We start from the raw sequence: 27,931 nt of genomic DNA on the forward strand, positions 1-27,931 counted from the left end.
GATCATGGGGCAGGAAGAGACAGCAAGATGCTCCAATGTGAAGAACGGAGAGAATGTAAACTTCACTGATGACTTGGATTAGAACATATTTTCTCTGGATCACAATGGATACTGTGAGTGTGCAAACTGCTGATGTGGTCTCAGTTGAAGGTGCAATTTTATAAAAATGAATAAAGTGTAATACCTACAATTCCCTGAGCTGATGTTTGTCTTTACCTGTAATTACTGGCCGAGTCGTTAGTTTTGAACAGTAACCGCTGTTTCTGAAGGCTCTTTGTAAACAGATACAAATACAATGCAGAAATCACAAGAGAAGACTATTTCATTTAAAATATCCTCCACTCAAGAAGGCAAGTGAAAGTAAAGCTGAAACTAGTATGTGCTTTAGCAAATGGAGAATTTGGATATTTGAAGAAGAGCTGGCAGTCTCTACTAGAAACTTGAACTTGCTGCGGTGGCTCATGATAATTGGAAAAACAGTACTGTGAGCATACATGTAAGGAATAGATTAACCATAGCAAGGGGATGCATTTGTTGGTCTAAAATTAGATGTTTATACTGTTGGGAAGGTAGAAATATTGCATAAAGCTTCTGCACAGAACTGTTCTAAAAGAAATAGCGCTGTATGTTATGGTGGTAAAATATGTTCTACTTAATTGGTAGTAAGGCAGTGCGTTAAACAGCAACTGCTGACAGGAAGTGTTTGGCTGGATTGAATAACTTGAATCTGGAAATATTAAATGAATTAGCTTAGGACGGTTCTGAATCTGTAATGTGGATTTTCAGCAATCATTGGACAGCTGGGAAAATTGCAAAAGATTTGAGGGTTGGGGTGAAGGTTAAGGTTGTCTCAGCATTTAAGAGAAGGTCAGTAGAGAGAAGTAAGCCACTCAATGTAAGTGAGCTTTCTGGAGGGTTTATATGGGGAGGAAGAGGGGTAGGGCTGAACATTGTTTCCTCACGTGTGTGCAGGGCTGGAAGGGAGGAATTTGACAGAAGTCCCTCTGGAAGATATTGTAGTATCTGGAGGCATTCATTAAACACATCCTTCTCCACACTACTTCCTTTTAGGAGGGAATTACGGACCGTGAATCTCAATTTGAGGTAGGTATCAAGTTTTCCAAGTTAGGAAACTGCCTGTGTTCCAGAAGGAATATGCTTTTCTCTCTGCATCTTTCCTCTATTTATTGTATTGTGATAATTTGGATATGTCCTTATTTATAGTGCTGTTGCAATGCTCCTTTTGATGCTTTTTCCTTTAAGAGGCAGTTGAACTCCTTGTCTTAGGGATTTGGATTTTGCTTAAGGCTGTCCCTGTGTCCTTTATTAATTTACCCCCAAAGAATCCAGTCTGTCCTTAGAGCCTAGACAATTCTAGAAAAGTCTTGTCTGTCAGAACGGTATGAGTTCACTGCGGAGTATTATAGAAAAATTTGTTGGGATATGGAGATAAAAAATTCAAAGAGGAGTGAGCAGAAGTAGAAAGCATTTAGTATGTAAGACTTCAATATGTTCGGTTACATATTTACATGCACATCCTTCCCCAAGTAACAGAGTCAGTCATGCAATTCAAGTGAAAATAGTACTTATAAGATGCTGTGCTTCACATGAATAGGAAGGGGAAGGTTGTAGCACTGATTTTACTGGAATAAGGCTACAGTTCTGGCATAGGAATTTGGGTAGAGGTCGCATCAGAAGGGCACTGACAACAGAAACAGAATGTTCCTGTGAGAGTTGCTCAACACGTTTTCTACGTCTCCTGCAGCTAAACAGTAACTTCAGATAGTGTGTTTCCCTGCTATCATTTGTAGTTGCTGGAGCTGAAAATTGTCTTCTCTCTGAGTCCTGTCCTAGGCTGAACTGCATGTCCAGTGACCCATGAAGTCTCTCTTCTTCTGAATGGGAAGGGGCAGCTCAAAAGTCAACAAGTCTGTGAGTGCATCGCCAGCGACGCAAGATGGATTTGTAGACTTGAAAGTCTTGTATATGTAGTTTAATTATTTTCTCATCTTGTGTCTGCATTGATTGGATGTGTTTTTGTGTAACAACAGAATTCTGACCAGATACTTAAACCTGCTGCATATACTTGCATATGTGATTTTAATGAACATCTAGCTACCTGTGGTCAGAGACATGATTATAAAGTATATGCTTTAGTTTGTATTCATATCTTTTATATAAATACATGCACAAAATTTAAATTATTTTTTTCGTTATTCATTCTTTTTGGAAGCATTTTTTACTCATAACATTTCAAATTTTATTTGCAACAGGCAGAGTAGTGATTTAAATCTTCCATGTCATTGTCAAAAGCTTTATGGTGCATAGGTGCAGAACATCAAGAACTCTGATTAGACCTTTGTAACTTGTGAGGTTTCTGTTGACAGAAGCTGTGTTTCCCTGCTGGGGTACCTGCCCCTCTATTGACTTGAAGGGCTGGGTCTCTTGGCAGGCTACCATGGGGCATTGCTGGACATTCTCATGCAGACCATTGGCCAAGTCCACGGCTCTTGGAAATAAAAACGTGTAGCCCAGGCACTTAACTGTTTTGCAGGTGATACTGCTCATCCCACATAGGGGAAGAGCCAGGAGGCTTTGGCCTGGCAACTGCTATACACACAGACTGTTTACCCTGTGCATTTCTTTCTAGCAGGCAGAGTCACAGTGTGCTTTTCATCATTTTGTGTAGACTGTTTGGATGCCACTGTTTCTATTCCCATCACTGCTTCAGGAGAATCTTACTGTCCAGGACAGTTCACAGAATCATGGAATCATTAAGGTTGGAAAAGACCTCCAAAATCATTAAGTCCAACCTTAAGTGGGAGGGAGAGGGGATGATTTCTATCTTGCAGCTTAATTTTTTTTAGTTTTTTTCTTTTTTTTAGATTTAGTATCCCCCTCACACAGCTACTGCAGCAGCAACCTCCTGTGCATAAGAAGAGTTAAAGCAATGGGGCTGGTACTAGGTCAGTGTGCAGGATTTAGGACAGGATGCAGGAGGCACAATTTTATTAACGTAACTGCAGTGAAATAGGTTGAAATTAAAGGAAACATAGCACTACTGTTTATATAGTAATAGTGATTGGCTGTAAGTGTATGAACTGCATATACCAGGTTGGTTGATAATACCGTATGACAGCTCATCGTGCCTAACAAAGGCTTATTTTTGCTTGCAGAGCGATACAATGGGTATTTATTCTTTTGGATGAGGAAAGTTGCTATTAGCCCCCTGACATGAAAATACTTCTGCTGATACAAGGCTTGTGTCCTTGCTTCTGCGCTTTTGTTTGATCAGATGGAAGAGTGCTACCAGAGGTATACACGTGCAGGGAAGGGCAGCTAACAGCACACAGATTGCCTGTACCCAAGGTGGATAAACTTTCTCCTCTTTCATGGGGAAGCCTTCCTATGGAGACAAAAAAGCAAGAGAAAGAAATAATTGGTAGGTACACTTACATTTGCATTTTCTCACACCGTTTTGGTAAGGATAGCAACATTTTACTCTTGGTCAACAATAGCACTCAGTGGCCATGTCCTCTGTAAACCCTTCGAGTCTAAAGATGGCTGTAAGTATTTTACAGTTTCAAAGATTTATAGCTGTAATTGTGACACATTACTAGGGATACAAGGATGGCCCAAAGAGTTATCAAACCTTCACCCTCTCTTGATTAAAGTCTGTATATTCGTGTTAGTATTCAAAGCTTATCTGGTGTCAGCAATGACTGAGCATGTTCTTTGTCAAACAGGCAAGATTTCTGTCAGAGATTTTGAGGGAATGATGGTAAAGCAATTTCTGCAAGTCCGTGGCTGTGGGTTTTATTTGGAATGATACATACTTAATGGCATTTGGAGGAGATACTGATCCTGTGTAGTCGTCATACAGTTTAGGGCCAGAATCAATCTCCAAACCCCTACACAGGTTGTATTTGAGAGGGATCCAAGAAACTGCAGGTGGCATGAGACAGTGGCACCCAGATCAGTTGTTCTGAGCACTGACATGACTTTGTTGCTGAATTAACCAACACTATTCTCAGACCACTGCTCCCTTCCTGTCTGCCTGCCAGAAGTACACATTCATATATTCTTCAGGACTGCAGTGATGTTGGTAGTTCTCACTGAGAACTGTTTTCCTCCCTGACATCCTTTTTGCAGTTCTGCTCATGCATTTGTTCTACCTCTGAACCCTATATAGGTATGGAAAGTCTGTGAGACATTTCACTTCAACACTTCTCAGCATTACACACATCTATAACAAATATGGAGCACACAGTATGTAGGACACCTCAAGAAGAGACACATTTTAGTTTGTGTAACCTCTTTGCATACTGGAGCCTTCTCATTCTGAGCACTACATCGCTTCAGACTGCATTCCATAGGTAAGCAGTAGATAGCAATGATTTTAAAGGATCTGGTAAGGGAGAAAAATAGATAATTCTTGCTTTTATTAGAGGTTCTGAAAATATTTGGGAACATACATATTTAGGGTTCCAGGCTGCGTAACTTGGCGGCCTCAGCATCTGAAGAGTAACAAAGGCCATGAAGACAATTAGCAAGAGCAGAGGGCTGATAAACCTCCATGTGATTTGCCAGTAGAGATTGAGTTTTCGACCAGTCATCCATTTCACATCTTTACTGAACCTTGTAAAAGAGAGCATGGTTATGATGTCAGATCTAAAGTGGTAACAGCTTCAGTTTTTATAATTTTCTGTAAGTTTTAAACACATGGTACAGCACCCTAAATCATTTCTATTCCATACCATTCTTTAATAACTCACTATTGACTTGAGTAAATAATAATGTCAATGAAGTAGGTCTTTACTGATCCCTACCAGAGATCAATGACCAGTTTGCACAGTCAGTTTACATTACCAGAACACCTAGTCTAAGGTTTCTAAGTACAAATAAATGATAATATTTCAGCAGTTCTGCAGACCATTCAAATATTTAAAATAAAAAGGCAAAATTATCAAGGGAACAAACAGCATGTTAGGAAGAAGTCTGAATTAACCAGCACCAAATCAAATCAGGTCAGGGACAAAATTACTGCAACCTGAGTTGTATTTATGTCTTATGAAAAAAAAAAATTCCATCTGTTTCCAACATACCTTTTAATTTTGTAGACATACACAACTCCAACTACTTCAAAGAAAGCAATGACTAGAAGAGGCACTGAGCCTGCATATCTGTCAAAAATGTCAATCCAGTAACTCCCTGAACCCAGTGTAAAACACAGAGCAATGAGGAAGCTAATTAGACATATTATACCTGAAGAAAAAAAGATATCTTTGTTACTAGAGTACTGAACTTGGTAAGTATATTTTTGTTCTAAATTACTTTTGCTCTTGTTCTAGTAATTTTTATTCTCTCTCCTTCTATGGAGCTACAACAAACTATTTTTACCTTACAGGAGTTAATATCACTTCCCAAATTCAGTTTTCCCTTGTGTGTTGGCCAAGAGGCATGACTGTTGCAGAAGGAATGCACTTGTGTGACTCGGAACATCCTCCTGTTGTTAATCCTTTAGAAAGCCTGGGCTGTGCTATGCTGTTGCCCAGTGTTAATTTTTGGCTGATGCAGTGAGTTTCGAGTGCCCTGATTTCCATGCAGCCATAGAATCAAAGCACAGGCAGTTGTCACCTCAGAAGTGTAAAGACTCCCTGAATTTCTGTCCCCCACTTCCTCAAAGAGCCCAGAGCTAGAAAGGTGTATGTCCCTTATGTTCCAGTGTGTATGGTTTGTGTTTCAGCACACTCTTCTGTACAGTCAGTTCTGCTTTAGCAAGATTTAGATTTGTGGTAATTGTGCGAAAAGTGGGAAGGAGGGAAAGTGTTGCTGGACGCAGACAGGGGCTGCACATCAGTTTGTATGTCTTCCTAATGTGGTATTAATTTCTTCTGGCTCTAAGATGGCCTTTGGTTCAATTCTGTAAAAAGTTGGCTCCAGACATTTTTTTAATTTTACTTAAGGAAGTTCACAATTGGAAAATCAATTTCAAACTAATATGGTTACCTCATCAGGTTGTGAATAAATTTGTTTCTGCATAAAAAGTTGTAAAATGAAGGATATCATTTAAATGCCCCAGGAAAACTCTAATAAAGGCATGACATCAGTATTTCCCATGAGAATTTAAAAGGGCACCTTGTGGAATCCAAACTTCCAGAAATTTTTCTGGACCAGTTTCACAGTAGAATCTCTCAGACCCTCATCAAGCCTGGTTCTTAAGGAGCAGGTTGGGTTCAGTACCCACCTCTGGTTGAAAAGATCCCAGTTGTGGTGCAAGAACAGGATCACACACACTAGTTCCTCATTTTCCAAGTCGTAATTTTCTACTCTGGCATGTTTATAGCAAACGTGAAACGATCTGTAGTATCATAAACCTGAATGAGGGGTGAATGACCTCTCCTACAATTGTGACAGAAGTTCATGTGCAGGTGGTTATGGCAGACCAGCCGATGTCATTGGATGCCTTAAAGTGCCAAAGGCTTAAGGGAAGACAAAGCTCTTCCTGGTGTCTACAGCAGTTCAGAGTGAACTTGACTCCAGGAATAGCAATTTAGCGAACTTTCTCAGGCTGAAACGGCTACCTCGCAAACTTAAGAAAAAAGATGGCAAAGGCAATATAATAGTAACCTGACAGCTTCTACCGTAACTGCTACCTCATCTCTGTGCTTATCTTCTGCAAACACAGTCCACTGCCCTTACTTACACTGTGAGATTAAGCTAAATTAACATTACGAATTATTAATTCCTCTGTGATATTTACTAAGCAGTTGGTAGCTTGTGCATCTATAAAGAAGCCACCCTCTTCAAACAAAGCAAGTACCTTACCAGATAATAACTCTTTAGGTGTTGATTTAGATACAATTTGAAGCTCTAGAAGAGGAGTGAAGACACCCTCGATGTTTCCAAACATCGAAGAAAGGCCCAGGCTGAACAACATTATGAAAAACAGGATGGCCCAGGCCTGGGAGCCTGGCATGAGAATGATAGCTTGAGTGAAAACGATGAAAGCCAAGCCGGTTCCTGATACACTCTGCAGAATTCACAAACAGATAAAAATACGCATTATAATGTCATTTCTCATGAATGAGTAATTATGACACACTTCTGTCCTTCTCTGAAGTCAAGGGTGCTGGTCAGCCTCTGGGGCTCTGTGGCAGCTGCTGCTGAGAAAATGTGCAGTGGGGAGTGTTTGTGGGGAGTTTAAATTTTCTATCAGAGGTGTCTAGACAGTCATGGAGCAGAGCTTTGGCTTGCACAGAGAGATAGGTCCACAATAAAGCAGATCTGAGAGTTGTAATTGAAATAGCAATTGTTTTGCTAATGCCATCTTAAGTGTGTTTTTCAAAAAATCTCTGATGGTTCTGGAAAGGAAGAGATGTAAATAAGGATATGATTGTCACACTAGCAGCAAGACAAATGGTGAATTGTTGATTACAAAGGACCCCATAATTGCAAAGGCAGAAAAGACTAATAGGGGAAAAAGCCAATTTCAGACAAATTTGTTTTTATTTAGTCTCCTGAGGACAAGGATATTTAAATATAAGCATTGAAAGATACTAATGTTGCCATAATTTGGAAGTAAGATACTTCAAACCATAAATCAGAAATGGGTGCCATCAGAAGAAGTGAGACAAAACAAACTGACTTGTGCCGGGGCTGGAGGGCTGGAATGTCCTCCTTGGACTTCTCCATCATGTGAGTAAAGTATGGAATGAGGTAGGACAAGTAGACAGAGAAGAAACATCCATGTGTAGTGATAGGGGAAGTGTTTTAGGAGGATTAGAAAATAAGGAAAAGAAGAGGATCCTAATGTATTTTGGTGGCAAACAGTGTACATTGTTATAGGTTTTTTGATGCTTTCCTAAATATAGATTTAGGAAATATAGATTTAAGAAGTATAGGTTTAGGAAATGTAGATTTAGGAAGATTCCAAAATATGGATTTGGGAAATTCCCATTCAGCATCCTTTTTCTGTAATCTTTCATCTAGATGTGTGTCCTCTGTTATGCTTATTCCTATAAACCAAAGTACAACTGAATGTAGTGTCCATGGTAGGCTCCAGGTAGGAGCACCCTTGAAGATTAGTTTTGTGATTATTGTGTGTAATTTTGCATGCTGTAACAGACAGCTTTAAGTTCAAACTACCCTACAATGGTATTGTTATTTCAAATGTTGAAAAATTGATTTGTTCAGTGATTATATATAATATATTCATTACAAGTAGAGCAAAATACAAGCACTTAAAAGAAAAAGGAAGATACCAATCCTTCTACATTATTTTGTTTAAGGGTTACCTGTTGGAAGCAGTTATGGTACCTGATCAAGAAATTCTTGAAGGTCACAGCTCTTCAGTTTGAGTCCAGCAATTTTTTCTGGATGTGATGAATTCAGGAAACTAATCCAGGAGGTATAGTTTTGTCGCATGATGCTCTCTTCCGGAAGATCAAATTCATTAATGATGCTCATAATGTTCCTGCCAGAGAAGCCAACATAGCATTAGTTTAAATGTTTGCAGATGCTGTGACTGGAAATGCTGTGCCATGTATCCAGATGTTACTCAAAAGTTGTGCTTACTTCCTGTGCTGCTTTTTACAATATAAAGGAAAATATTAATTGACAGGGTTTTTATAAAACAGGAAAAAATAGAGTATTTAAAGTCATCTCTTTCAGATACAAACTCTGAGTACTTTATGCAGATGCAGTCTCTAAAACGTTTTTATTTTATCAGGTTCTCCAGATCATTTCCACCACTCATGTTTAATAACTTAGTGAATCTGGTGGAATAGAAAAATGTGTTGGTTTCTTACTACTTCTAGTGCTAGTCTGAGATTGAGACGTGAACTTAGATGCACTACTTGAAATGGGTATATTTATGTGGTTATGGTTATGTATTCATATGATTATAATTCTTCTTGCTTCTTATGAATGCTACCCTTGACCATTCTTGCCTCAGTGCCATAATACTTTCTGTTTTTACATTAGACTTCTCCATACATGCTTGTCATCCGTGGATGCTTTTCCTTTTTATTGAAAATAAATTCTCTAAATGCATGTTTTTCAAATAACGCATTATCTATTTAAGCATTGGAACCACATTATAACGTTGGGAACACAACTTTCTCACCTGTCCAAGCAGTCCCAGTAGGCTGTGGTTGCTTTAAACCCCAAAACAGAAAAGACTGGAATGGAAGCGTAGAGGGATGTCATGCTGTTCACAATTGCTACTGTCACAGCATCCTTTTCACAGTCATTTCTAGGGATAGCATTCAAACAAGTGAAACAACTTAAAAAGGGCAGTATTTTATCTGTGATTCAGTTATTTCTGCAACCACTTTAATTTTTTAGATTCCCCCCCCTTTCTGTTAGAAGATCCATTTGGCCTTTTAGAAAGACAGCATCTTTTAAGATCCTTTAGAAAAATTAAGATAATTTATAAATATTCTAAAGAAAGAGTTTTGAAAATTTAAAAAAAAAAAAAAAGCACAGAATGCAGCAAGAATTTAGCCAGTTAATAAAGGCTGTAGTTCTACTTACTTTGGCAGATTGTAGCTTGAGAATGCAATAAGCCCTCCAAAAGCCAAAGAGAGAGAGAAGAAAATCTGGGTAGCTGCATCAAGCCATACACGGGGATTTTTCAAAGTGTTCAGCTGAAATAATTGGAAGAAATGCATGTATTAGGCTTAAATTAAAATTGCTTTTTCTCTTCCAGTTCTCGTAGCTCATCTCTTATTTCAGTTCTGAAATTTTGAGGAAATATAAGGAAAAAGAAGAAAGTGACAGAGTGAAATTTGAATTTTGATGTAAGGGCAACTAATGTCATACAGGAAGCTAAATGAAAAAGCAAATGGATTACAGAGAATGTTAAGCAGTTTTAAATAGTGGCACTAAGGAGTCTTGCCATTGAAATCTGTCTAAAAGAAAGATAAAACATCACCATGGCTAGGCTTCGCGAACGCAGATTTGGGAAAGATAAAACATAAGTAGTGGGCAAAATGTAAATGTGGTCAATAAATATTAGTTTCCTGCAGAAAGGGCATGATATATTCATGGCCTACCAGGTGAATTACTTTCCAATCTGTTATCAAGGAGGGGGAATAGAAACCAGTATTTAGTTAAGAATGTTTTAGAAACAAGATGGTTTAAAAGTAATACTGGGACTGCAGAGTATTTCACTTTGTTTTACATCAGACTGAGTCAAATCTGCATCCCAGTCTTGCAGGACAACTTGTGTGTCTTCTGTGTCTATCTGATCCTGGTACATGACTGAGAACATTTGCAGGAGTGAGAGGTAAGTATGTCAAAAGATCCTTAATAGCATTTTGGGTTTCTCTGCGGCTGGCCCGGGCTTGAAGAGCAAGAATAATGGATTCACCTCAGTGTGGATGGATGCAGGTAATGCCATTACGGCAGATGCCCTCCCCACAGGGATGTCAGTGCTTTGGCCCCAGCAAAAGCGGTGTAACCCTTTGTACAACATAGCATAACAAGCAGATATGTGTAACCACTGCTGGCTGAAATGCTTCAGCTTAGGCAAACCTTTCTAGAGGATTAATTTGAAAGATCATAACCAAACCCTCAAAGGCCAGAGTGCTCACTGGCAGGGCCTTGTGCAGATACAGATCTAGATTGCTATCGCAGTGCAGAAACTTGGCCCTCACATTACTGTATGACCTTCACAGTTTGATTAAGTGCTGCCAAGTCAGTGCTGACAGATGCAACTCCTGCAAGTCTGGATTTTTGGCTGTGGACTTTGGCAGATGAGTCTGGGGATAGTTATGACCGGTGCTAGGTGCAATGCACTTATTGACTCTAAAAGATACTAATCAACCCCCAAACTTGAAGAAATAGCAGGTGGGCAAGCATGCCATGGCAATGTCATTATCTGCTCTTAAGCAAATTATTAAAAATATTATTTACATTTTAAGTAATATGACATACAGATTTTACCAAGTATCTTCAGAAGAAAAGATGTGCTGATGCCAGAAACATGCAGATGAAGATATACGACCAGAATGTCAATGAATAAACACGGGAGTAATGAGGAAAGGAAGTATAATTGCTGCCTCATGAGTGGTAAGATTTTTGGATACTGGAACACATGAAACACAGACAGAAATTTTCTTAAAACAGAATTAAAAATTACTGGGTCCCTGTGATGTGTAAAAACTGATGCTTTTCTCATAAGGCCAACAAGTAACACTGTACTTAAAGGCAGCATTTCATTAGGGCAATGCTTTTGCTCTCCTTAATACCAGAAACAGTATGGACAGTCCAGGTACCTGGAAAGAAGCTTTAAGTGTCCATGCATAGTAATATATCATAACTGCAAAACAGAGGAAAAAGTTACAAATTGCCTCTGTGGATAGAGGATTTGGTGCCTGTGCTGCCTTTTTCTTTTTCTTGGCTATTCTCACTGCTTGTTAAATAGCTGCAGAGCTCTGGGCACAGGCATCAGTTGCCCAACCAAGTTCTTGGAATTTTTCATTGCCAAGCCTCCAAATATTTACAGTCTCTGAAGCTCTTTCAAATGTGAAAAAGACTGGACAAGGAGACATTTGTTTTCCTGAGCTTGCACAGATGTCCACTGAAGGTGTGCCATGCAGACTCTTGCTGATGCTTGATGGGATCTCTTTTCTGCTGCCTCTCATTACTTATTTTTTTCAAAAACCTTTCCAAAAGTCTGTTCCAGCTCTTGTGTTGCTTCATCTTTGACAACTTCTGCTTTCCCTTCAAGTGTCTGTGAACATCATTTCAGTCTTTTTTATTTTCTTGGCAGCTTCATTCTCCAGGTAGCCAAGAGTTTAGAAAGAGTGAGTGAATTGTCAGACTTTTCCATGTCTGAAAGTCAATGAAAAGAAGTATTCATTATTTGTTCTAAAATTTGGGGTATGAAAGTAAGTCAGATGGCAAAAAACCTATGTATTTCTGCATAGCCTGCCACATTTTAAATCCATATGAGTGCAGTTGTTATTTGTGATATTTTTTCAATGAGAACTGAAATACAAACTTAGAAAGTGAATAAACTTAAACAGTGATGGTTTGGAAAAAAAAATTCATTTGGGTGATTATGATCCTGAAACTGGGTAAGATATAACTTTTAGCACTAGGCGTTACTTCTTTCGCAGATTTTCAAGAACAGTGAGGTGTCACAGTTACCAGAAGGTGGATGTGGCAGCTGTCAGAAACTACAATTTGTACTGCACTGCAAAGTAGGAAAAAAGTTGGAAAATATTGCCTCCGGTGAGTGGAAATGTCAAGAAGGTTGATTTTATTTATTTATATATTTATTTTAAAAACAAAGTGGAAAAAGCAGTAGGTGAGCTAATTCTTACTTTATTTTGCTAAAACTTTACCAACTTCCTGCAAAAGACAGGAAAAGAAGAAGGAAACAGCATACACTTAAGAAACACACTTTACAATTTTGTAAGCAAGTGTGGTCTGGATGGACCAGGTAAATCTCTACCAAAAAACAAAAAAACAAAAAACAACAAAAAAACCCCAACCCACAAATCAATAGCCCCCCTGTACAACTCACTTCGGGACATTCCTTGTGGGGAAGCATAACAGGAAACACGACTGTGTTTATTGATGGCGGGGGTGGCAATAGTTCCTCATGAAACAGGCTAACAGGAAAGAAAATATTGGTACTGCAGTTATGGGCTAAGGGGAAGAAGAGAGAAGGGCAGTGTTATGCATACTGTCTTTTGAAGTCCTTGAAGTACCACACTCCTCCATAGCAGTTGGTAGGTTGGTTTAACAAAGCCATCTCTCTCTCTCTTACACTATAACCTTCTGTGCAATGGCAACACCCACAGCAGGTATCAATTTACCAGGCTGTTGCATCAGCTTTCCCATGTTTGTAGATGAGAACATAGTTTCATCACTAGAATCATCTTCAGATGACTTGTCAAGTATGTCCCCAGGATTTGCTTCCTCAAACTAGCTAACCATTAACTGCAGGTTGACTGCAGATGGATTTCCACTCTGACTTCTGGCACCAGTCTACAAATCCATCCGGCTCTTTTTATGATGATCCGCTCCTCCTTAGCACTGCGATACCTCCAAGCTTTTGGGAACATAAACAAATCTACTTTCTGTGTTAAGTTCAGTGTGCAGTGATCCCAAGTCCCAGAGATGCCTGAGCTCTTCCAGAGAAACCCAACAGCCAGGCTGAGACCAAATGACAACAGGCTCAGCCCTGTTCCTGGTTGTGTTGTCTAACCTGCTGTCTTCCTTAAGATGTTGCACCAAGCTTTTATTGTCACGTCTGGGCCCTAAAAAAATGCAAGTGTATGTCCTGATCTCCTGTAATAACCAAGGTTGTCCTTCTTGAGCTCTGGCAGCATTTAGATGGCTGTCCATGCCACTGGGCTTGCAGAGGGAGGGATAAAGAGATGTCTCCTCTGAGCTTTTTCCTGTTGTTGTCCCTTTCCAGCCTGGCATGTAATATATCTCTGGGCTACCTGACTTATGTTTTCCTTAAAGCCTGTTTTCTTGTTGTAGAAAAGGAAAGGGAAAAACCCAGTGCTCCTGTGGTTGGAAGTGCTGCTGTGGCTGCAGAACCAGTGGATGCTCTGAGACCACCTATCAGTGGGTGCTGCTTTCGTCCTCTGCACTCACCATTTCATGGAGCTTTTTAGCACAAAGGCAGAGCTGTGAGGATCTTACAGTTTATAGCAACCATTCAGCAGGACAGTCTGACTTTTCATTTGGGAATGCCACTAAGGAGAGTGTGAAAAGGGCCTTCTGAAACGAGGGATCTGGAACTCCCATCCCTTTGAGAAGATGAGAAAAAATGGGAGAGGCGTTCTTCTCTAGCCGTTGTGTCTTTTAGGAACAGCTACAATGAAGGGGAGGAAACTGCAGTTAAGGAGAAACATGGATAGGAGAAAATTACTTTCAACCTTAAAAAAAACCCACTTTGCGGTGTGTAACTCCTCATTAGTTTTCCTTGTGAATTCTTAAAAGATTAAAGTTGCGTAAATTCTATAACCTTGGCATGAAAATCTCATCTTTATCATGTGCTTGTGAAGTTTACTTACATATTCAAGACTGAGGCACCCATAACATACTTAATTTTTCAGTCTTTTCTGATATGCTTACTACTGGATTGTTAAATACTTTGATGCTTTTTTTTTCTGCCGAAGTATATTAAAATACTAAATCACTTCATCTCAGAAAAAAGAGCTTATCTGAGCTCTTGGATAGAGAGCTAGATCAAGAGTTGCTGGAAAATGAGTACGCAGTGTGAAATCTGAGGGGGAGAAAAAGGAAAAATATTTCTGACTATAGCAGCAGTACTTACATTAGGGGTGAAGAGGTAAGCCAGACCGTCTGTGGCTCCTGGTAGAGTGAGTCCTTGAATAAGGAATATAGTCAGGACCAGGTAAGGAAATATTGCTGTTACATAAATTGCCTAAAGTAGGAAAGTCAGAAGACAAACAGTCACTGGCAATAACTTCAATAAAACCTATTTAAATTATTGCAACATATAATCCTCATAATATTTGATAAGACAGCTACAGATGAATACTGCCATCTTTAAAAGAAGCAGGGTGTACTTTTGCATAATATATTTCTGAGAAAATTGCCCTTAAAACTGTGGGAGAGAAGGCTGGTAGAGCAGAAGCATTTACAATGGAGAAAGAGAGAAGCATCGTTTTAAGCCACCTGTACTGCTGTTCTGGCTTCGTCGGACAAGGAGCACAGTGAAATGGTGCTAGTGTGGTAAATAGGGAAGGCTTTCCTTGGTGGTAAAAACTCGGTATCTGGAGAGCAAGATGCAAAGGTTGGGGTAATGCATTTCTCTGTCCTGTGTACCTTTCCTGTGGTTTCAATTCCTCGGATGGTGCAGAGATAGACAATTGCCCAGCAAGTTGCTAAGCACAAAATGAGCCACCACTGTAATGTGCCACTCTCAGAGATATCAGGTGTTATGTTCAAAGTCTTCCTATACCAAAAATAATTTACTGCAGTGCTTTCATAGCATTCTTTGTTGAACCCTGAAAAAAAAAATGTGGCAAGTATTAGAATGAATTGTGGACTGCCAAATCAAATTCAGAGGTGGACTTTCTGCACTGTGTAAAGTGCAGCAAGACAAACTCTGTCACATCACTCTGAGACTCTGAGACTTACTTGAGACCTTCACCAGAACATCACCAACATTTCTCCAGGGGATAACTTTCTAAATAGAAACAGTGTTGTATGCAGTGCAAGGTAAAATCTAAATTAATGGCACTAGAGACTATGGAATTTTTAGGTGTATGTCTGCAAGTTGGTGGAGCCATAACAGGCTTGAGGCACCTGAGGATACTTCTAAGGCCAGGCTCCCCTGGCGATGTCATGGCCCTGTAGTGGGGAAAGACCCAGGCATCGGCCTCTTTGGCTTATGTTTCCAGGAGTTCTGTTAGTGCAACCTCAGGCGCCTGCACCCAGGAGAGAGGACATTCCCCAGCCACGTTCTGTGCCTGAAGAAAAAGGAATGGGGAACATGACATACATCACAACCCATGCTTACCCCTCTGCTTATGAGCAATCTAAATCCCTGAAGAGGGGGTTGACAGAGAATCCTCAGGAAACCCACTGACCTGCTGTCTTTAGCTGGAAACCCGAGTTCCCTGGTTGCTGCAGCCCCTGCCATTGCTCCCAACCAGAAATGGGTGTGTCTTGAGAACACTCAGTACATTTCCAAAAGCTGAAGTTACACAGTGTGGCAGCACTGATAGCTGTCCCATAACCAGGAGGTCCAGCACACATCAAGACTGGGGGAGTCTGCATTCACCTAAGCTTGGTAGATGGGAACAGCTACTTGTCTCAGGAAGCAGCTCCTTGGAGAGAGCATTGCCTTTGTGATGGAGAAGTGCAGGTTCTTCCCATCTTGGCACTGAAATTGAAAAATCTGTCCTTAAGGGGTTTCTTCCTTATTTTCAAAAAATGCTAAACTAAAAATGCAAGGTTTTGTATAACAAATATTGATTAAATATTTGATCTGCAAAGCAGGTTTGGAAAACATCTGTTTAACTCCCTAACTGGGACATCTGAACCTGAGAAATGAAAGAATCCTATTTCTTAAGGCCCAAATAATTTTGTCTACTTCTGTAAGAAATATGGGCTATGTCTTATTGTCTTCCTACTCTAGAACAGTCCTATGGCCTCCAAAAGAAGGTTGGCTTCTTTATGTTTTGTCTCTTCACTTAGCCTCTAACTCAGGTTATGGTTCTTGCTCTGCCTGGACCTTGTTTTCTGTCAAACTGAGCAAAAAAGAAAGCTGAAAAACAATTTTAAAGACCTGACATAAGTCCTCCTTGTTCTGCTTAGCTACACTGTCTGTCTTTGGTCTTACTAAAGTTTTGTAACAGGTAGCATGACTTTGGTCTGAGCACCAAAGAATCCCACTTTAAGTAGTTACTCTGCTTATTTAGTTATCTTTTTTTTTTAACACTGTTATTTTGCTTTCCATTTTGAAATCAAGCAAAATGGCTCATGGATTTTCTGGATCTTGTTGTTTCTGTGAGGATGATGAATTTGAGTAGGCTATTGTGACTCTTGGACCTTTTTAACGTGAAATCAAACCAGGACTTGTGCACAACTCAGGGCCAAATCAAATGTGGCTTTTCAGGATTTCTTGGTGAGCCCACACTGATGTTTCTGATCCTCCTTTTGCTAGCAGTGATCATGGTATTGTAGTTACCTGTTCTGTTTGCATTTAGAGGACAAACACTCCAAGGAAGAGGTTCTTGGAAGGAGTTTATGAGATACCACATCACCCAGGTTAAAACAGTGTTGTAGTATAAGCTCACCAGAATGGACACCACCCACGAACCAACACCTGCAGAAAGCACAAGATCTCAGCTTAGAAAAGCTTTGGAAAAAATTATCAGTCAGTCACAGCACTAGCTCTTGGAAGCTCACACTTCCTATTGTTTCAAGATTTTCTTGTCCATCCTCCCCTGCCCCTCCTAGAGATTTTCCCCTGAAAGATGGGCATTTGTGTCCTCAGTAGCCAAACATTAGTGCACAGTCTCCCAGCTCATCGACCCTGTTCCAAGAATGCTGACACTCTCTACTTATATAGAAGATTAGGATTGAAACCTTTGCCCTAGTACATAATACATTTTTTTCTATAACATGGGACAACTTTAATAGTAGAGACCAAAAGAGACTGAAGTTTTACAGCATGCTGTAGCTGCATGAGGCCACTCTTTTGTCCCAAATCATGCACATATGCCCCAAATTGATCTCTGTTTTGCTCCTGTGACAAGGAGGGAAGAATATCACCACATTTTCTGCTTGCTTGTATTTTTACAAAGGACATGCCTAATTGAAGGATGTGGGGTTAGCTGGAAGCACCACCCTGTTGCTTGGTATTTCTTCCTTATTACCCTTGGCCCTTAGATAACTTCTCTCACCCATCCCTTCTCCCACATGTGCCCACAGGCATGGCTGTCAGTGCCAAGCCCATTTCAAGCACCTGCTTAATGCAGGGCATGATCCAGCAGGGCTGGCTGGAGCATTCAGAGGCTTCTCCTTGCCCTACAGGCACAAGGATGCTATCTCAAATACCTAGTAGAGTCAATGCTTCAGTCCTCATGGTGGCTGTTCCCAATCACTTCTACAGCCTAACAATTCATGCAGGACACAAGATGTGTTTTTTCAGTGCATATTCAATAAATAGAAAAGAATTGCCAGTACAGTCCTACACACCAATCTGATGCACACTGCCATGTGGATTGTACCATTTGCCCAGCTGTGTTAATAATGTCCCTTCAGTAGCCCCACTGTGGCCCCCTCTTGTGGAGGGCAGCTTTCCCAGGTGCTTTAAACTCATTTGGAGGTGGCTGGATCCTGTTCCTGGTTTCATGTCTTTCTGTCCTCCCTTCAGTCTGACTATTCATGGACAGAGAAGACTGGCTTCTGGAGGGGCTGTCACGGAGGAGCAAGAAGCACTGTGGGCGGGCAGCCCTTGAGTGAGCACCAAGATATGGTAGGAACAGGACAGTGTTGGCTAGCAGAGCTCACATTCATTGTGCTTCCAACAGCAAAGGTTATGAGGTTTGCATTTTAGGCTCCTGTGTGCCTAGAGTAATACCTGATGAGAGCAATATTGAATTATAGAATCATAGATTTGTTTGGGTTGGACATCTTCAACTAGACCAGGTTGCTCAGAGCCCTTCCCAACCTGACCATGACAATTTCAGGGGAAACCACCTCTCTCTTGGCCACCTGTTCCAGTATCTCACCACCCTCATAGAAAAGAAATTCTCTCTAATCCTAACACTCATTAATTTTTGTATCTTAAAAAGCATCAGGCATAGGTGTGTAGGAAGTGCGTGCTGGATGGGAGCTCATTTGCAATTCCTTGAGCTGGGACCCAAAGAGACGTACCAACACCTCCAAGGTAAGGCGAGACAGTGTTCCAGGCACCAATGCTGCCTTTCCTCAGGCACTGTCCTAGGGCCAATTCAAGATGCAACAGTGGGATTCCTTCGAAGAAAAGAGCAATGAAGTATGGGATCAGGAAAGCCCCTGAAAAGACAATTAAGTGCAATTAAGTCACATGATTATCTACATCTCACTAAAATTACCATTTGGTCATTAATCTGCTTTATGAACCTAACAAAGTCTGTGTAGGATGAGTGAGGGATCATTTCTAGGGACACTTGCCAAATTTGTTACTGGTAATTTTGTTGGTGAAGATGGAGGAGGAAAGACTGGGATGCTTAGTGTTGCAGGACACTTCTCCTCAAGCATTTCTACAGCCCATTATAAGTATTTCACTCACGATTTCATCCTTTTCCCTTTCTTTTAAGCATCTTTTGTCCCCATTCTCATAAAGAACAAGGATTTGCCTGTCCCCTATACCATCTGTTTTCCCTTCAGTGCATTGGCTTATTCCCCTTCTTAAAGCTCTCAGGCATGTGCTCCTCCGTCTTCCACTGCTAAAGCATGATTTTGTGCTGGATACCCCCAAGAGACCAGGTTGCTTTATTACATGAAGTTCTGCTCAGAGCACAGAGCCTCTGGCTAACAAAAAACTGAAAGCAAGGCTGAAGTTTTTCTGTTAGACATGGGGGCAACGAAACCCAATTTCTTCCCAGTTTGTATCCTTTACATCTTTCCTGTTTTTCTCACAGCATCTCCTTTGGGCCAGAAGCAGCACATGCTGTTGGTTACCTGTGGGAAGGGACCAGTCCTGCCAGCAGCCTGACTGTTTCCTGCTAAACTGTGTGCAATTCCTTGTTTCCCACACCTTCCCTCAGAAAGGACATGGGTTTGGGTCTCCCTTCTTTTACACCGATACTGATTTTTATGAGACCAGGAGAAGTTCCATCAGGATGTTTATACCACCTGCCCAAATGTCCAATCAAATTGAAATGGTGTAATAGATTGAAGTTTATTGCCATGACCAACGACCACTGTGACCACGAAGCCTCTTTTCTCTGGGGAAACAAAGACAGAAGTCCTGCCTCAGCCACCTCCCAGTCCTCCTACCAATGTGTACTGATTCTATGCTCCTCATTGCTTTGTCAATAAACCTGTGCCTTGTTCTACCATTTCTACTTTGCCTCCAAATCTCGTATCTGAGTCTGCTCAGCTCTGCTCTTCCAGCTCTGGAAACTTTCTCCTCTCCCTCCAGGTTGGCAAGGAGATCAGCCTCACCATCCCCATCCGAGAGAGCAGAACAGAGTAGCTCTGCTCTATGCTCAGTCTTCAGCCCTGAGAGGGAGGTTGGGGAATGCAGAAGGATTTTCCGTCTCCACCTGGAGTGGCGCCAGGATTCTGCAATCACTGGTTATTTAGAAAGGCTGGGCAGATAATTCTAATCGCTTAGGCTAGTGTTGTATTGCAGTAACTTCACTACCTATTGCTAGGAGCTGCAATAAATACATACAACATCCCAAGAAGGTGTGGTGTTGAATGGTTGAGACTTCTATCAAAAAATCAGCGAAGCTCTTCACAATGGAGGACTGTTTTTAAATTGCCAAAGGTGGAAATAAATGTCTTGCCTTATGACCTGAACTCTTAAGATGTTTTTAACTGCTAAGAAGCAGATTTGGAAAAGGAGTTTCACAGTTAATTCCCAGTATGTTAAATCCTTGATTTGGATCCTTGGTACCCCTGCTCAGTAGTCCTTGTCCTTGGAGGAAGCTCTAAAGTGGCTGTTACAAACTCCCCCCTCCAAGAGAGATTTACGGAGGGACTTAAGGACCACAGTAATTTGTTTATTTTTATTTGCCATCTGATGAAATCTCACCTGGAGCTACTTATCAAAGCTCCCATGTAAATGTGAAGGAATTTGGAGGTCCCTTCCACAAGAACTCAGTAACCTCTTGCTATGCTGAGTTCTGCGCTCTGCTTCAAACCTGCTGCAGTATCCCTCTCCACAGCACACCTGACAGCCCAATGCCTTGGACTGGCCCCTGAGAAGAGCAAAATATTCAGGCAGGTGACCAGAGCACCACAGTACGGAGCACTCTACTTCTTTGTCTGGCTGCCTGGCCATACACCAGCTCTGGGCAGTAGCTGTCTTGCTTCAATCCACACAATGCTGAGGCCTTGCTAACAGAGCACTCCATAAGAGCCCAACCTATCTCCCATATCATATCTCCTGGGAAATAACTATGTAATAATTAGTGCAAACTACCCTCTGTTATCTCTCTCGCCTTTTCTGTTTACTAGTTGAGCCAGTGACAGCAAAGCATTTAGACATTCTGCTGATAAAAACCTGTTTACTTTGCGCAGGCTTGTGTGTACCTCTAGGCATATTTACAGCATGGCAAAATGCAATGTCACACTTGGAAAGAAGATACTGGTTTTTCATGAGAATATAAAAAATCTGCTATCTGCAAATACGAAAATATGGCAGAAGATTTGGTTAAGAAGAAATAGTTTATGAAGCCAATCTTTCTCGAATCTAATTGAAGTAAACAGCTTGTAGTGTAAAATTAAGTTTTCAGTTATTCATTCCTTTGCATTACCCTATTTTTAGGCAAAAAGAAAATAGTCAGGAGAAGGACAGTCAGCCTGCTGAAGCACTTGAAGCTTACTCTTTTCCACAATAAAGTCCCCCACCTACAGCAAAACCAGAAATGCATTAACATGAAGGTATCATATATGGAATAGTGAGTAGAAACCCTCTAGTACTGTATAGTCAAGGGCTCTGTTTAATAGATAGGACGTGCAAGAAGGCAAAATTTAAGCACCGTTTTTTAAAAAATGCACTGAGAAATCTCGCAGTGGAAAAGGCAAGCAGAAAATCCAAGGAGCAGAATGAATCAGCAAGCTGGTACCTAACACACAGCAGATATCACAAATCAGAGCATTCAAATACAGGCACAGCAAAACCCCATCAGAACCCATATGATGCATAGCACAAGCACAGGAGAAACTCTGTAGATTTGGCTTCCATGAGGCATGGGAGAAGGAAATCTTAGCAGAAACAATCATAAAACACTAGTAACAAATTATCCTGTATCTGGACATTCTAGGTATACTTATATCTAGATATTCTAGATCTATATGCTCTGCAATGAAAGGAAAATAAACTACATAAGAAGCAAGCCAAGGATGGGGAGGAACCTCTTTTATAAAAGGTTTATTTTCAGTAATTTTTTCCTCTTAAAAAATGACTAAGAAAATGATAGTGATGAAGTATTTTTAAGTGCTTTTAAAGTCTGGAGAAATGCCCATAAAAATTGAGAGTATTGCCAGAGCATGATTTAGTTGCATCCCTGAGGCATGACCTAGGAAAATTTTAGTCTACATCATTCCTTCTGTCAGAAAGACACTGAAGATTCATAAAGCAAGTAGATACATGAAGTACTAAAAGAAGCTCAAGGGGAAGGGGGAAACCCAGTTCAAAATCTATGAGAGTTAAAAGTTATTTTGGAAGGAGGTCCTGCACAAGGATGCCACAAAGCTGTGGAACAATCCCTGTGCACATGAGAAGGCACAGAAAGCCTTCAAGAATTTTTCGAATCAGGCTATCAACAACTGCAAATACTGGACACACTGGTGAGCTGGTTCCATTAAGAACAGAGTCCCAAGTGACAAGGAGCACCAGTGTGTGTGACACAATTGGTGAAGAACCACTGGAGTGGAGGTAGCTCCGCAGTCGCAGCAGTAGAAAAGAAAGGACCTGGTGCACTCAAGATACACTGAGGGTTTTTAAGCTGACCCCTTGATTGCAATGCACAGGCAACTGCTCAACCATATTTAGCAGAATGACACTCGAAGAGCACGATCTTTGTTATATCACCTGCGCATGACAATCTGGATGAGAAGTGCTATGATGCAGCCTGGGGAGAGCTGCTGATGCACCATAGGGCAGAATGACAAGGAGGGTCAGGAAGGAGCACAGTGTAAAGTTGGTTCACATCAACCAGCAAAACAGAGTGAAAGAACCTAACTGGGTTTGCAACTTCTTAGAAAGAGAGACCAACAGACCTGATTAGTGGAAATGTAAGGCAGCTTGAAGAATCAGCCAGGTGATCTCCTGATCTACATATACCAAGATCAGCAGAAATCGATGAGTCTCAGTGAGAAGCAGAGAAGAAAACCTAGTAGCTTTGCTTGATGATGGTATACTAAGGAAGACTTCCTAAATGTTGGAGAAAAACTTGCAGGAACTGACCTGTGTGTTCAATTTTGCATCTTAGCAGTGCTTGTGGATCAGCTTGCAGAAGAAAGGCAAGCGATTTGAAATTATGATCTAAAGACACAAAAACATTTGAAAGGGCAGAACTTGAATAATAACTTTCCTTCAGATAGAGATTTAGTAATAGAAAAAATAATTATGATAAAGACTGAAATGACCTGGAAAGTGTAAAAATAGTAACTTCAAATGCATCTGTAGAGTCTGAAAAATTCAGAAAGCACATCTCAGTGTGATACAATGCAACAAGAATTCAGAGATCCACTTTACTGGTTCTGTTGGTATATAGGAGGAAGGGCAATAGATGCACTTTTCCAAAATGCTGAGGACTTAATGGCAAGACACCTACAACAATTTGTGTTTTACCTACAAGAACTTGCAATAGGTGGTAATTACTTGTTCAGATACAAAGAAAAAGCTATTAGCTATTGAAAGCAGATTATCAGACCCGTCCCATTTTCTCTATGGGAGTTCAGCTAAGCAATGTAGTAGTCAACACGGCAAGGAATCACATCAAGACATGTGGTAGGAAAAAAGAAGCAATTTAATTACACTCACTCCTCTCTCTAGAAAATGTACTTCATGACCTTTATTATGTCTTCTGCATGTGCCTCAATTCAGATGAAAAGTATGAGCTAGTATAAACATCATATTTGTGCAGCATATTTATGATGGCACTGATTTTGACTTGCAAGTCACATTGTACATCTTACAGACTGAGATTTGGTAGGGTTGAATTTCCCCTGTAAATTACCATATTTCCTTGAGCAACACTGAAGGAGCTAAAGCTGAGTCCAGAAATCCAAGGGCGCAATAGCCATTTCAAACAAAGACATGTAACACCCGTAGATCAACTTATAAAATAGTCTTGGTGAACTTCCTTTGAAATACTCATGACTAAAGGATGCAAGCAAGCCGCACTCGCACCAGCCTGAGCTGTAAAGGGCAAACAAATATAACAAACTGTGAAAGGATCAACTCCAAATGTCACAGCTTTACACCAAGGACTTGAGCAGAACACGACAACAATTCAGAAAATTAAGTTTGTTGCTTGCTGTAACACAATTTTTCTGTCAGAGAGTGAACTGTTTTGCACTTCCCAACATACTATGTTTGGGTTTGTGTGTCTTTTCAGTATCTTCCAGGTATACATGTTGTTCCTCTTGGGTTTTGTTTTCTTTCTGAGGGCACAGTGAGCCAGGCATTTAGCAGCAAGTCATAGTTCAAGTTTGAGCAAAAGGTCAGGTAGGGTTATGAAAGTCTGTAAATGGTTGCCCCAGAAGTAAACAGTTCTCCCTTTTTACTATGACTGTAGTGTTTATGTGTATTTCTTTTCCTAGAAAGAAACTGTATTTTATATTAAAGTTATTTTTTCAGTCACCTTATAGGCTCAGGCACATTTTTAATGCCCATGAGCTAGGCAAGCATATACTAGCAAAAATTAAAAGTAAACCATTGCAGTCAGTTCAGCTAGAACTGTGATGATTTTTCTGAAGTATACTCAGATGACTCTATGTGTACACATATAGCTATATGACTTGTTGGTGTCTCAATATATACTGAGTCAATATACACTTGCAGTGTCTCAACAATATACTGGGCTGTTTAGAGACTTCTTTTCAATCCCAGTTGCCTGGGAACATTTGTGTTTGTCTGCACTGACTGTGGCAAACAACCTTCATACCCATTAGTCATGAAAAGTAAATAACTAACTTAACTCAGGCAATAAATCCAAATAATCAGTAACGGCAGCAGGTGATAAATGTCAGCAAAACTGATATTATATTAGATACGAGTTACTGAGTAACACTAATGTGCAATGAATCAGGTCCAGAGGTCTGATGGGAACAGCTGACATGAGGCAAAAACGCAAGCACTTGTTTTCATCTCTTGTTTTTTAAAACATGTAGAAATGAGGAAAAGTACATTGCCTAACGCTTAAATACTTGGATACCACCTGAACCAGCTGTGAAACTGTACCACAGAAACTATTCAGCCTTCGAGCATGTCTATGCCATATCCATACCAGGTTTAGCTGCACTTATGACTGCGGCTGCAGGCACAATCCACTGCAGCTCTCAGGGCTCCTAGTTAACTGTTCTCTCCCACTGCTGCTGTTCTCTCCCACGTTCACATCTTCAGATGCACACAAACAGGATTTATGCTCCAGTACTCCTGAAAATCTATCGGGCTTTTGCGTCTGAGCTGTTTACTTTCAAAAATGCAACCCCTAATCACATCACTGCCTTAAACTAACAGAAGAAAAATGCAACTACCTTATGCACTAGTGTAAAACCAACAGCTCTGTCTTCTCAGTGATCTTCATGACCCACTCAACTTTTCCAATGTCATCTCTTTGGGATAAATTATTCACAAACCCCACCACAATTTATTACAGAGTTCATCCTGCTGTTGAGCTCTTCGAGCCCTTTATTGAGGCTGAGTGACCAAACACTGGCTGCACATCCATACATTGACCTTAAATCACCACTGTCTTGTGCCACTGTTTGTGATGATGCAAAATAGCTGTTTGCCATTACTGAATCTGATAGCTATTTTAAACTGGTTTTTCACTGGCAACATTACTATTCACAGAGCAAAAGAGCAACTCAGCCTTTATCCCTGCAGCATTTTCCTATTTTTATTATCTTTCAACCTTCTCTAACCCCCGTATTTTTTGTCCCAGCAGTTCCTGTGGGAAATATCAGAGATCTGGAGCCAGATAACACGAGCAAACAGACTTTCTGAACACTGTTCAATCCATTAGACAGGTCACCACGGGTCTCCTTGCAGTCTGTCTCACACTTCTCCTGGAATGGTGAGATCTGTAGGGCAGGGATGCAGGGGATCCCAGAAGGGAGGATGGATGAGAGAGATCAAACCACAGTAACAGATGAGCATTGCTGTCTTCTGAAGCAAGGCTGGGATCTGAAGATACTGAAAAACTGTTGGCCAAAGCTGCTCCCCCACCTCCAGCATGGAGAAACAACGACTGGTGCTTCATGGGAAGGTTCGAGAACCTTTTTAGAGTCAGTAGCACAATATTTCATCTTAATCTAGATTTGCACAAAACTCTGAAGCACAAATTTCATGCAGCCTCACGCAGTTGGTGGCCCCAGAAGCAGCTCTGTGCAATGAGAACTGCCTGTGAGTTTCAAACCTTCCACTGAATGCTTTGTGTTAATCATTCGTTACATTACAAAAATATCATAGCTTTATTGTGTTATTTGTTAATACTGTACATGTCTTCCTTAGCTTTCCAAGACTGAAAGGCCACCTGGGATGCTGTTGAGTATTTGACCTGCAGTTCCTGCTCCAGAACATTTTCATTGCAGGTCTCATGCCATATCTGCTATGGGGATGTCTTTCTAAAGGTCTTTATCATGTCTCATTAATGCAAGCATCACCAACTGAAATGACCAGTTTTTTTCCAGTCATTCCCATGGACAAATGCAGAGAAATAGTGTGAACCTATGGCTTTCTAGCCACCCAGTTATGGCACTTCTCTAAGGGAATTTAACTGGGTTTCTCATCTTGAAAATAAATAATGGAAACCACCAAAACTCCTGGGAGGAATCTAACCTACTGCATCTTGTCTTTTATTATTTATATTTGTGTAATTGTAACTTTCAGCTGTTACATATTCGATGTTAAAAAGCTCCCTGCCACCAAAATAATTTCCATTTTCTTGTTTAAAGACTATGATAGACATACTTTTTCATTTTCAACTTCATTACCTAAATAGATTGAATTCTTAAATTGTTTCTTGTCCCACAAGTTTTCCAGCCCTTGAATAATTGTTGGTGTTTGTCTGCATTTTGTCTAATTTTTCAAGTTGACTTTGAAAAGTAGACTTTCAGAAAAAGTCGGAGATTCAGAAGTTGACTTAGTATTGGTAGCAATATCTCTACCTACTTCCTAGTGCTCTGCTTTTATATGCCAAGATTCCTTCTGTTGATACAACCTACTGTATCTCATTCATTGAGCTGCTTACCAGAGTCCCTAAGTAGCTACTCCTTTCTGAAACACCTTCCATTAAAGGCAACATCCACTCTTGGTTCCTTGGTTGATTGAAATATATGTAGTTCATCAAGAAATACAGATACCTTAGTAAAACAAGCTTGGATTTAATAATGTTTTCTGTCATTTGACAGTTTCTCCAGGTTTGAATTTTCTGTTTCTCCAATTAATTGAAAAATAACAAATAATATTGAGCTGAAACATTTTGCTGTCTCACTCTGCTTTAGACAGTGGCAGATTTCAAAAGCTACTATGGATGATGAGTTACCAAGCACTCTTTTCTGATCCATTTATATATACCAAATTGTCTGATTCTAAAGCAATTCTTGGTGGAACTGGTGCCCAGGAACCAGTTTGGGCACCTGTCCACACCACCTGACAGGCTCCTGTTGCTGTTCTATCAGCTGAGCATTTTAAACAGCCTCTCAGACATCGAAAAGCACAATTTAGTTTTCTGCAGGGACAGCTCCAGATGATGAGGTAGCTCCTAAGAGCATCAGAGAAGGAATGGTTTGCTCACCTTCCCAAAGGAAAACTCAGTGGCCATTTGGCTGGGTGCCAGTTCACTCAATCCTCCCTAGGACTTCTCGCTTCTCCTTAAGGTAGCCAGTTGCAGGTTCAGTCTCCTGGTCCCATTGGGACTGTAGTAGTAATGTAAAAACTTTAAAATAGCCTTTTCTGAGAGCGAGCATCAGTCAGGTCTTCCTAAACAAATACATCCTTTTAAAATGAAATATACTTCCATAGAAAAAGCTAATCTAACTAGAGCAAAACATTTATGAGAATTAGATAGTTTTTTAAAAAAAAAAAGTGATGTAACTGATACAAATTATATAACTTCCATACCTCTCAGAAGTCAGTACAATTATATTAGAATTGCAGTGTAATATTTTGGCAAAGTCCCATTTCAGTCTTACCGCCTCCATGTATCTGACACAAGTATGGAAATCGCCACACGTTCCCCAGACCAACAGCAAATCCGATACAGCTTAAAATATACTGGAACTTATTGTCCCACTTGGGTCTGCCATCTTCTTTAGGGATTTCAGGTGTTGCTGATAAATCTTTTGACATTTTAATGAAATATCCTTGGCTCCTTAGCCCCTTTCCCTATAAGATGCTTTTGAAGATGCTTCAAAACCTGTCTATCCTACAGGTTTTATGTAGGGTGACAGGAGGATCCTAGAAGAGAGGTGGAGCTCTCTTTTTATCTGATACAAAGGAATGTGTCATTGCCAAGGCCGCAGTTTAAAG

The 27,931-nt window shown here is 40.4% G+C and overlaps 1 protein-coding gene and 1 long non-coding RNA gene across 9 annotated transcripts; one reads left to right on the forward strand and one right to left on the reverse strand.

Annotated features, from left to right (window-relative positions):
* Positions 1-893: 893 nt before the first annotated feature.
* Positions 894-19,880, forward strand: LOC108639184. 8 transcript variants are annotated; one of them, XR_003915671.1, is made up of 10 exons: positions 894-1,104; positions 3,177-3,442; positions 4,193-4,376; positions 5,121-5,308; positions 8,292-8,410; positions 10,215-10,291; positions 10,944-11,076; positions 12,129-12,243; positions 18,306-18,400; positions 19,137-19,880. It is a non-coding gene; the product is annotated as an uncharacterized LOC108639184 (long non-coding RNA). The 8 variants fall into 8 exon arrangements; XR_003915668.1 differs by lacking the exon at positions 10,944-11,076 and having other exon boundaries at positions 10,192-10,291; XR_003915666.1 differs by lacking the exon at positions 10,944-11,076.
* On the reverse strand, positions 2,074-27,826 carry LOC103753963 (sodium-dependent neutral amino acid transporter B(0)AT3). Its single transcript, XM_008919723.3, has 12 exons — positions 27,595-27,826; positions 18,388-18,528; positions 16,694-16,831; positions 14,824-15,005; positions 14,309-14,419; positions 9,538-9,650; positions 9,128-9,256; positions 8,320-8,476; positions 6,829-7,033; positions 5,106-5,265; positions 4,476-4,638; positions 2,074-3,406 (listed from the first exon to the last, which is right to left on the reverse strand). The coding sequence occupies exons 1-12, from the start codon at positions 27,749-27,751 to the stop codon at positions 3,194-3,196; spliced, it is 1,869 nt and encodes a 622-aa protein (XP_008917971.2). The 5' UTR covers positions 27,752-27,826; the 3' UTR covers positions 2,074-3,193.
* Positions 27,827-27,931: the final 105 nt, after the last annotated feature.

Source organism: Manacus vitellinus, unplaced genomic scaffold (assembly GCF_001715985.3).
Source record: "Manacus vitellinus isolate BGI_N305 unplaced genomic scaffold, ASM171598v3 scaffold_17_pilon, whole genome shotgun sequence".
In the NCBI taxonomy this organism is placed as follows: Eukaryota; Metazoa; Chordata; class Aves; order Passeriformes; family Pipridae; genus Manacus; species Manacus vitellinus.

Bases quoted from the DNA above. Each gene is read 5' to 3' on its own strand.
- LOC103753963 (XM_008919723.3), bottom strand. From the start codon at position 27,751: ATGTCAAAAGATTTATCAGCAACACCTGAAATCCCTAAAGAAGATGGC. The intron at 7,034-8,319 runs GTACCATAACTG...TGAATTCTGCAG, and splicing joins TTCAAGAATTTCTTGATCAG to AGTGTATCAGGAACCGGCTT. The intron at 4,639-5,105 runs GTATGTTGGAAA...CTCTTTTACAAG, and splicing joins TATGTCTACAAAATTAAAAG to GTTCAGTAAAGATGTGAAAT.